Source organism: Carlito syrichta, unplaced genomic scaffold (genome assembly GCF_000164805.1).
Source record: "Carlito syrichta isolate Samal-C Ts95f unplaced genomic scaffold, Tarsius_syrichta-2.0.1 Scaffold312068, whole genome shotgun sequence".
In the NCBI taxonomy this organism is placed as follows: Eukaryota; Metazoa; Chordata; class Mammalia; order Primates; family Tarsiidae; genus Carlito; species Carlito syrichta.
In genome coordinates, this window is record NW_007256164.1 from 157,656 (window position 1) to 168,187 (window position 10,532).

Here is a 10,532-nt window from a genome sequence, read left to right on the forward strand (position 1 = left end):
AGTGGCCACTGCACTACAGTCTGGGTGACAGAGTGAGACTCCAACTCAAAAAAAAAAGAAACCATTTCCATTGTAGCAATCCACTTTCCCAAACAACACTTCAAGCTCTGCTCCCTCGACCTGTGTCATCTGCTACATTCCTCCCACCTACCTGGAGGTTTGACTAATGTGATGTGTCTCTTCACATTCCAAGGCTCTTTCCTTTGCTCCAGGCACGTGATCAGGTCTGGCTTAGAGACAGCAAGGCCTGTTTTATTAGAAAAAAGTAACATGACTCTTACTGGGATTCTCTAATGACCAATCTAGTACTGCGCTTAGTAGAGAACACAGTATACAAGATTCTAGAAAATTAATCCCCAAAATATTGTTTTTCAACAGAACCTTTAGAACATTTAGAAAGAATTATAAATTTGTGGGTCCTTAGCTCAGTAGTAGTGAGTCAAAGATTGATGGCAGCAATTGGATTTTAGGGGTAGAGAATTATATCTTATGCCCCACAGTCTCTGGAGTTACCCCTAATATAGAGTGAAAGACACAGATCAGTTCAAAACAGGAAAAGGTTCATGTCAAAATGAACCATCTTTAATTTTTTCTTTTCTTTTCTTTTTTTGTTTTTTTTTTTTGAGTTGGAGTCTCACTCTGTCGCCCAGACTGGAGTGCAATGGCCGTTCCCGGCCACCGCAGCCTCAACCTGCTGGGCTCCGGCAATCCTTCCACCTCAGCCTTCCGAGTAGCCGGAATTACAAGCGCACGCTACCACGCCCGGCTGATTTTTTTATTTATTGTAGAGATGAGGTCTTGCTGCCCAGGTGGGTCTCGAACCCACGGGCTCAGGCAATCCACTCACCTTAGCCTCCCAAAGGCACGGGATTACAGGCTGAGCCACCAAGTCCGGCTATTTTTTATTTTCTATGCCAACAAATGACCAAGTTTTCTTTGACAGCAGGAATCCAAAACTCATGCAAGCAAAGAAGAAACTCTCAGAAAACATTCTAGAAAGGAAGGACATAAAATCCCTAGTATGGCACAGAAATTTTATGTTGAGAGTCTCCTCACCCAGAAAAAACAGGTTTCTGTGGTTCTCTAACATCACATTCCTGTACAAAACCCGCTGAGCAGGGTCCAGGCATTCCCACTCCTCTGGAGAGAATTCTATGGCCACATCCCTGAATGTCAACAGCCCCTGAAAAAACAACACATATTTATCAAGTGAGTATGGGATCCAGGTTGAGTGCTGTATTTGCATCACATATGTACGACAATGAACTGAAGATCTTGTTAAAATGCAGATTTTGGACAGGCTCGGTGGCTCAGCCTGTAATCCTGCAGCTTGGGAGGCCGAGGTGAGTGAATTGCCTGAGCCCATGGGTTCAAAACCCGCCTGGGCAACTTGACGAGACCTCATCTCTACAATAAATCAAAAAATTAGCCAGGCGTGGTAGCGTGCGCCTGTAGTTCCAGCTACTCGGAAGGCTGAGGCAGAAGGATCGCCGGAAGCTAGCAGGTTGAGGCTGCAGTGGCCGGGAGCGGCCACTGCACTCCAGTCTGGGTGACAGAGTGAGATTCCAACTCAAAACAAAACAAAACAAAAATACAGGTTTTGATTCAGGAGATCTGGGGTAAAGATTGAATTTCTACATTTTTTCTGAGTTGGGTTTCACTCTGTCATCCATGCTGGAGTACACAGGCACAATCACAGATCACAGCAACCTCGACCTCCTGGGCTCAAAGGAGTCACACTCTTTGGTCTCCCAATTAGCTGGGACTACTGGCACATACTACACTCATTTAATTTTGTAATATTTTTGTGGAGATGAGGTCTAGGCTGGCCTTGAACTCCTGAGCGCAAAGGATCCTCCTGCCTCAAGCTCCTAAAGTGCTGGGATGACAGGCATGAGCCACAGCACCTGGCCTGGGTTTCTGCATTTCTAACAAGCTCACCAATGCATCTGGCCTAAGGAGAATACTGTGTCCAACACTCACCAAATGGCAAAGCCTGGGTTTATCTCAGCTTATCTGACAAGTAAACAAAATTGAGAACCTTCATTATTCAAAGCAAATATATGCAAAAAGAATCTAAGAAGAAAGGGGACCTTCCAGATTAAATGTGATGACCTTTGTTAAATATTCCCACGGTATTTATTAATAATATAGAAAAACAGTTATCTCTATAGTGGAAAAATCTGTAAGAAGGGACCTTAATCCAAAGAATAAAATTAATATCAACTGTAATAGGACAAACTGGTATCAGATGCCAAGGCACACAGATAACAACATCAGTGCTGTGATATCATTGGCCAAAAATATAGTCAATAGTAATCTGAATCAGCTGGCTGCAGTGGTGCATGGCTATAATCCGAGCACTTTGGGAGGCAGAAGCTAGAGGATTGCCTGAGCCCAGGGGTTTGAGACCAGCCTGGGCAACCTGGTAAGACCTCGTCTCTACAATAAATAAAAAAATTAGCTGGATGTGGTGGCATGCACCTGTAGTTCCAGCTACTTGGAAGGTTGAGGAGGAAGGATCACCTGAGCTCAATGGGCCAAGACTGTGGTGGCCAAGAGCATGCCGCTGCACTCCAGCCTGGATGACAGAGTAAGATGCCTACTAAAAAACCAACCAACCAACCAACCAAACAAACAAAAACTGAATCTAATAATGAAGAAACATACATTTTATGCAGAACTGCCACTACAGATATCTTCCATGTTCTGTAATTCTTAATAGTGTATTTAAAAATTGTATTTTTTTAAGTATCCTAGAGACGTCTCTTCTAATTATTCTTTACTCAGACCTTCCTGAGTTATCGCGGGCAGTACCTGCCATCTTGTTTAAATGTGCATTTTATTAAACATGTTCTGCATGGAGCTGATGGAGCATCCAGATAAAACTTTAATAGTAGATGCTCCCATCCTTCACTAATATCTGAGGTGCTGTCCCATCTTCAACAGGAATCTTGGGGATCCATGCCTTCCTATGTTCCATAGCCACAGGGGAACATTTTAAATTCTGGAGGTCAGGCTGGGCATGGTGGCTCATGCCTATAATCTCAGCACACTGGGAGGCCAAGGTGAGAGGACTGCCTGAGCTCATGGTTTCAAGACCAGTCTGGCCAATGTGGCAAGACCTCAACTCTAAAATAAACCAAAAAATTAGCTGGGCATGGTGGCATGCACCTGTAGTTTCAGCTACTTGGAAGGCTGAGGCAGAAGGATCACCTAAGCCCAGCAGGTCGAGGCTGTGGTGGCTGTGAGCAGGCCATTGCACTCCAGCCTGGGTGACAAGAGTAAGACTCCAACTCAATCAACCAATAAATTCTGGAAGTCATAAATTCATGGTGAGAACTATTCATGGCAGCTAAAAAGCCTGGATGAAAAAAATAGAGAGAAGGCACTGGTGTGTATGGGAGAAGTGTTTCTCAGAGTCCCTTGATATCACAAGAAAAACAGAAACTAGTTGAAACAAACTTATTAGGCAGAACCATCACAAGTAGAGAAGTAAAGGTTTGCAAGCTCTAAAAACATGGCATCCTGTAGGAAAAGCAGACACAGCCCCTGACCTGGGACACGTTTACCTGAGAACCAGCCATTTCTTCCTCTTCCTCCTCTTCTTGGATTTCTCCTGAGGTGAGATATCTGGACAAGTCACACCTACATGTAGAAAATATGCCTTTATATTTTTAGTTTAATTTAATTAATTTATTTTTAAGTAAGTGTCTCACTCTGTCACTCAGGCAGGAGTGTAGTGGCACCATCATGGCTCACCACAGCCTTGAATTCCTAGGTTCAGATAAACCTTCCATCTTAGCCTCCCAAGTGGCTGGGACTACAGGCATGTGCTATCATTCTCAGCTAACATTTTTAATTTTTTGAAGTGACAAGATCTTACTATGCTGTCCAGGTTGCTCTCAAACTTCTGGGCTCAAATAATCCTCTTGTTTCCCATCTCCCTAAGGGCTGATATTTCTGGTGGTGTGAGCCACCACACCTGGTCAGAATATGCCTTTAAAGACATGAGCACAATCCTTTACCTGCTACCACCACACCCATAGACAGACACAGAAGTGCAGAAAGAGTCCACTTTTCTATGTGTTTTGTCATAAGACACAGATTCTGAAACACACCTGCAATCCTAGCACTTTGGGAGGCAGAAGTGAGAAGACTGTCTGAGTCCAGAGGTTTGAGAGCAGCCTGGGCAATTTGGTGAGAGCTCATCTCTACAATAAAAATACCAAAAAATTAGAAGGGTATGGGGATGTGCACCTGTACTTCCAGCTACTTGGAAAGTTGAGGTGGAAGGATTGTGTGAGCCCAGGAGGTGGAGGCTGTGGTGGCCATGAGTGTGCCAGTGCACTCCAGCCTGGGCAACAAAGTGAGACTCCAACTAAAAAAAAAAAAATAGTAATATTCAGTACATACTGATTAACAAAAGATTAGCACCATCTTTTGAATAAATATCACACTACACATTACTACAGTAATTCAATTCAGCTTTGACATGTAATACATAGATAACATCTTTTATAATGTATAAACATTCTTTTTGGCATCCTTGCTATTTACAGTTTGGTTTTTTTTATTGAGTTGGAGTCTCACTCTGTAGCCCAGACTGGAGTGTAGTGGCCGCTCCCAGCCACCGCAGCCTTGAACTGCTGGGCTCCAGCGATCCTTCAGCCTCAGCCTTCCAAGTAGCCGGAATTACAGGCATGCGCTACCACGCCTGGCTGATTTTTTGATTTATTGTAGAGATGAGGTCTCGCCACCCAGGTGGGTCTCAAACCCGCAGGCTCAGGCAATCCACTCACCTCAGCCTCCCAAAGGCGCGTGATTACAGGCTGAGCCACTGAGCCCGGTTATTTACAGTTTTATAACTTGAGTAGCAACTATAGGATCTGCAAGAATGAAGAACCAGTTGTCGGGTGGGAGGGCTCCAGAAACACAAGGTTTAATGAAAAACAGAAACCCCAAATATACGTTCCTTGCTCCCATCTATCTACTTTTGGGTTTGGAGAAATTGCAAGCACCAACTCTGGAGAGAGACTAGAAGCAGTCACCCAAAACTCTGACCTCTGATCAATCCTGAGGCAAGAGCTCAGGGTGGAGCCAGACCTAGGAGAGGCATAGAAGGTGGACTGGGGTCAGGCTGGGGCAGGAAGTGAGGCCTAGGTGGGATTCTGATCTCTGGGCCTCTGGGGTATTTCCAGGTCTCTCTTAAAACTAAGCCTGCCCAAGAGAAACCTGACTCCCAGATTTTGTATAATTTTAATCCATTAAAGCCAGTTCTTTGCCTATTTTATAACATACAAGAAGAAGAAATTTTGATTGGGCTTGGTGGCTCAGCCTATAATCCCTGCACTTGGGAGACAGAGGCAAGTGAATTGTCTGAGCTTGCAGATTTGAGACCAGCCCGGGAAACTTGACGAGACCTTATCTCTACAATGAAAACAATTTAAAAAATAAAAATAAGCTGGGCATGAGAGTGCACACCTATAGTTCTGGCTACTTGGAAAGTTGAGGCGGAGGGATTGTCAGACCCCAGCAGGTTGATGCTGGGGTGGCCGTATGCGTGCCACTGCACTGCAGCCTGGGCAACAGAGTGAGACTTGAAAAAAAAAATTGTGTGAATATTTTTGTCTCCAGTGCTCATAACAAAACACTTGTGAACCAAATATTTTCTTTCCTGACCCTTCAACTCTGACCCACCCACAGCTTGGCCCATCCACAGTTTGAGCCAATACACACCTCTCATTATATTCCTCCTATAAACAAGCTGACGTTGGGGTGAAACATTCTTGGAACTCGGATCTGCTGGTGTCACCCTCCATCCTGTCTTTTGTTCAGCTCTGGCCAGACCATGTGTTCATTGAGCTATGGTGGCCATTGTTTTGCTAAGCTCTGGTCTGGCCATGTGGCTCTTTGAGCTAATGTCACTATGTTTTCCTCATAAAATTTAGCAATAAGCTGATATCCAGATAAAAGGATACAGAAGAGTTATCCAAATTCTCCACTCTGCAAACAAAGAGGAACTGATGTGTTCATGAATGTATGTAATTCACCAATTAATATACCACATTTTCTATTTTTTTAAGTCAGAGTCTCACTCAGTCACCCAGGGTGGAGTGCAGTGGCACACTCATGACCACTGCAGCCCACACTTTCTTATGAAAACATATTGATGTTCCACAGTTAAAATGATAGAAAAATTTTCCCTATTTTTTTTTCAAGGTACTATTTGCAAAGTAATGTCCTGGTATTCTGTTTGAAATTACACTAAAATAGAACAGTCCTCAGAATCTTACTGCACCCATTCTGCAAAACAAAAAAAAGGTAGGTAAGGTTTTTAACAAATGGAATCTCAAAGCAGATATTTAATTTTTTCCAGAAATCAACCTATATCATGCCTGAAAATTTTTCAAAGTTTTCAACCCCTATTGATAAAATACATTTTACAGTTAGTGAAAGACTGGCGTTGAAATAAGTGGATGCATTTTTTTGAAAGGGGACAAACTCAGGTAGGGGAAGCATTCACTGACACACACACGCCAGACTGAAGTGTCAAGTCAGGACATCCTATGACTTGTGATGTTCTCTTACCCAGTCCTGCTAACTGACATACCTGGTGACCACCTTCTCAGGAGACACTGAACTTGCTCTCCCGTGTACCTGAGATGCTTCTTGTGGGTTCTTACACCATCTCCCTCAGGTGCGTTATCCTTGTCCTTTGGGATAGTTTTTCTCCTTTCACAAGTGGAACTTAATCCAGAGGAGAGGAATCATTTCTGCCTTTTCCCCTCCAGACCAGCAATGTGTCTGAAAATGCAAACAAATCAGTCACCTAATCAACTTAAATATATTTCCTGTAAATTACTATCTTGGAGAAAGACAAAACTTAGACTTAACAAATCGTGAATGTAACAGTGAAATGTCAAAATAAGGCAGGGTAGCTAACACAGGTAAGACATTGATAAATTTCCCATAGGTAGACTTTAGAAAACAGGCATTTTTATTTTTATTTTTTTTGAGTTGGAGTCTCACTCTGTCACCCAGACTGGAGTGCAGTGGCTGCTCCTGGCCACTGCAGCCTCGACCTGCTGGACTCTGGCGATCCTTCCACCTCAGCCTTCCAACTAGCTGAAACTATAGGCGCACACTACCACGCCCGGCTAATTTTTTTTTTTTTTTTGGTTTATTGTAGAGATGAGATCTCGCCAAGTTGCCCAGGTGGGTCTTGAACCCACGGGCTCAGGCAATCCATTCACCTCGGCCTCCCAAAGCGCTGGGATTACAGGCCAGATATTTTTTAAATTATATTTTACAGCACACCAAGCAGGCAGCCTCCGCCCACCTTCTGGCAAATCAAAAGAAAATCCCATCAGATTTAAGAATAAGACAGTCAACATTTCAATTTAAGGATTAGCATAATAATCACTAAGGATCTTCTGGCTTCCCTGTCAAAGACAAGGGGGAAAACCACCCCTTAACTAACCAAAGCCATAGAAAAGACAGTAAGGGCCGGGCTCAGAGGCTCAGCCTGTAATCCCAGCACTTTGGGAGGCCAAGACGAGTGGATTGCCTGAGCCCACAGGCTCGAGATCTGTCCAGGCAACTTGGTGAGACCTTGTCTCTACAATAAAATAAAACAGTTGGGCATGGTAGTACACGTCTGTAGTTCCAGGCTACTAGAAAGGCAGAGGTGGAAGGATCACTGGAGCCCAGAAGGTCGACGCTGGGGTGGCTATGAGTTCCAACTCAAAAAAAAGAAAGAAAGAAAGGACAGTAAGACTACCTTTTAGCTCCGGAACTTGTGAACTAGAAAAGTCTAGCAGGTGTAAAAGACAATGTGGCCAGGAAGAGACCACTACCACTCCTCTCCTGGAGAGATGTCAATTTGCAAAGTGGCAGTTACCTGGGCTTCACCCACTTTAGCATATTAATTGTTGGGAAAATATATCTAGTCTCTTAGCTTAGAGCAAAAAAGTGTCTTTCTTATTAGCTAGCACCCGCCTGTAGTTCCAGCTACTTGGAAGACTGAGGTGGATGGATTGCCGGAGCCCAGCAGTTTGACGCTGGGGGTGGCCATGAGTGTGCCACTGCACTCTAGCCTGGGCGACAGACTGAGACCCACTCTTTAAAAAAAAAAGTGTCTTTCATTTTGAAGAGATACCTGCCCGAGCCAGGCCTTTCTTGTATGAAATTTTTGCCTGTCCTTTCTTTTCTCTTTTTTTTCTCTAAGAGTTATTTCAGGGTCAAGTCAAAGAACACTTGGGCATCAAAAAGACTAACATAAATAACTCAATTTTAGAGGGGTGTCTCTGGCCTCTGTTCATGCTTGCACATAGCTAAGATAGTTTAAAACACTGAAAAGTAGGAACAAGTATGCAGCTGTCCAGATTACCTCTGGGAAAAGGGGAGCATGTGCACTAACACTGTTCTGTTAAATAAGAATTTAAAAAGGGCGGGCACAATGGCTCAAGCATGTCATCCCAGTACTTTGGGAGGCCAAGGCAAGAGGATGCCAGAGCTCAGGGATTTGAGACCAGCCTAGGCAATAAATCAAGAAAAATTAGCCGAGCGTGGTGGTACATGCCTGTAGTTCCTGCTACTTGGAGGCTAAGACAGAAGAATCACCTGAGCCCAGCAGGTCGAGGCTGCAGTGGCCGTGACCGTGCTGCTGCACCCCAGACCAGGCGACACAGTGAGACTCCAACTCAAAACAAAAACCAACCCCCCCCAAAAAAAACAAGCTAGGCATAGTGGCTCATGCTTGCAATCCCAGCATTTTGGAAGGTGGAGATAAGATAACTGCCTGAGTCTAGGAGTTTGAGACCTCCCTAGGCAACTTGGCAGGACCCCATGTCTACAATAAACCAAAAAATTAGCCGGGTGTAGTAGGTAGTGCATGCCTGTGGTTCGGTTCGTTACTTGGAAGACTGAGAAAGGATCGCCTAAACCCAGTAGGGCCAGGCTGCGGTGGCCGTGAGGATTCCACTGCCCTCCAGTCTGGGCGACAGAGTCCCACTCAAAACAAAATAAAAACAAGGAGACCACGAACTAAGGACAAACAGACATTACAAATTTCCAGGACTCCTGTTGTTGCCCAGATGTCTGAAGTTCTAAACCATCTCTTGATCTCAGGCCCCTCTGTCACCACAGCCTGGATAAAAACCAAAACAAGAACACACAAACTAAGAGGGGTCTTTAGGATGCCAGCCCCTCATCTTCAACGCCCCTCCTAAAAGAAGTCACAGCCCTTGTTCCAACTTCATCTCTCGACTTACTGACTGTGCTGCGCTGAGCAGAACGGGGTTGGGACCTGGGGACACAAATGGCCAAAGACCCTGATGACTTGTCCTGGGGATTTCCGCCTGGATATTCCAGATCGAGCGACTGCGGGGCTGTCACCCACCAGCCCCTGCCCGTGGCCGGCTTGCTCCTGCCCCTTCGCCAAGCCTTCGCCCCCAGCCCCTCCGGGGACCCCACACCACGAGTCCTGGCTGGGGTTTCTGGACTCACGACCCGCTGTTGGGCCAAGGGGACTCCTTAACGCTGTGACGGAGCCGCCGTTTAACCTTGGAGGGGAGAGAGAGACGAAGGCTGGACCACAGCGTCCGCGACACCCCCACGTGCCCCCCACGCGGGATGGATCCCCTCCACGACCCTGCCGGGTCCCGCAAATCCGGAACTCAAGGCCGCCTGGAGGGCTCCGGCGGGAAAGATCGCCGCAGGGACAGAATCTCCGGGTCCCGGCCCAGCCCCACCCTGCATCGAGGAGACTGGGCTGAGCCGCCGAAAGTGACAGGTCCAGGCCCAGAGCTGACAGGGAGGCCGATCCCGCCTCAGCCGCGTCACCCGGGTCCATCCCCCTTGCCCCTCTGGGGACACCCGCCCGCACACTCACCATCTCCCGGCTTCCGGGTATCCCGGCGTCCTCCCTACGGATCTCCCAAGGCCTGCAGGCCAGAGGGCGACAGAGATTGAAGCGAAGGAGGCCCCCACCAGAAAGCAGCGGGTACAACAACCTCCGTGTAGGCGCAGAAAACAAAGGCCCGATCAGAGCCCGGAAGACGCCCCTTCACTTCCGGCTCCCGTCTGATTGGGCAGTGCAAACCTAAGCTTCCGCTGATTGGATAAAGCTCCAGGTCCCACCCCTCTCGTCTTGAGTGATAGGCGATGCGTTCTGACGGAGCTGTGGGAGGCAAAGAAAGCGGATTTTTGCATGTAGGATTTTAAGGCTGAGATTCCTCCCGGCACCTGAACTTGGGACGGGGGAGGAGCAGGGCGATGTGTGCTTCGCAGGACATGCTGGTAACTCTGGCGTCTGAATGGCTCTTGGTGGTTGAATTGCTGGGCAGGAGGACTGCAACCCCAGCTTGCCCCGGGACTGGGGTGGGGCGCCCCTCACAGGGCATGCTGGGAACTCAGGCCTCTCAATGGCTCCTTGTCATTGGGTCGCTGGGCTGCAGGACTGCAATCCCAGCATGCCCCAGGACTGGGGTGGTGCGTCCTCGCAGGGCATGCTGGGAACTCTGATGTCT

The 10,532-nt window shown here is 46.7% G+C and overlaps 2 protein-coding genes across 2 annotated transcripts in view; both read right to left on the reverse strand.

Annotated features, from left to right (window-relative positions):
* LOC110596670 (zinc finger protein 850-like) overlaps positions 1-229 on the reverse strand; it is a 21,692-nt gene extending 21,463 nt beyond the window's left edge. Inside the window, exon 1 of the mRNA XM_021718279.1 lies at positions 152-229. The gene's annotated coding sequence lies outside the window, so the exon portion shown is untranslated. The remainder of the gene's footprint in view (positions 1-151) is intronic.
* On the reverse strand, positions 70-9,984 carry LOC103271992 (protein ZNF738-like). Its single transcript, XM_021718275.1, has 5 exons — positions 9,896-9,984; positions 6,614-6,807; positions 3,573-3,648; positions 1,057-1,183; positions 70-247 (listed from the first exon to the last, which is right to left on the reverse strand). Exons 3-5 carry the CDS (start codon positions 3,585-3,587, stop codon positions 126-128), a joined length of 264 nt encoding a protein of 87 aa, XP_021573950.1. The 5' UTR covers positions 3,588-3,648; positions 6,614-6,807; positions 9,896-9,984; the 3' UTR covers positions 70-125.
* Between the last annotated feature and the right edge of the window lie 548 nt (positions 9,985-10,532).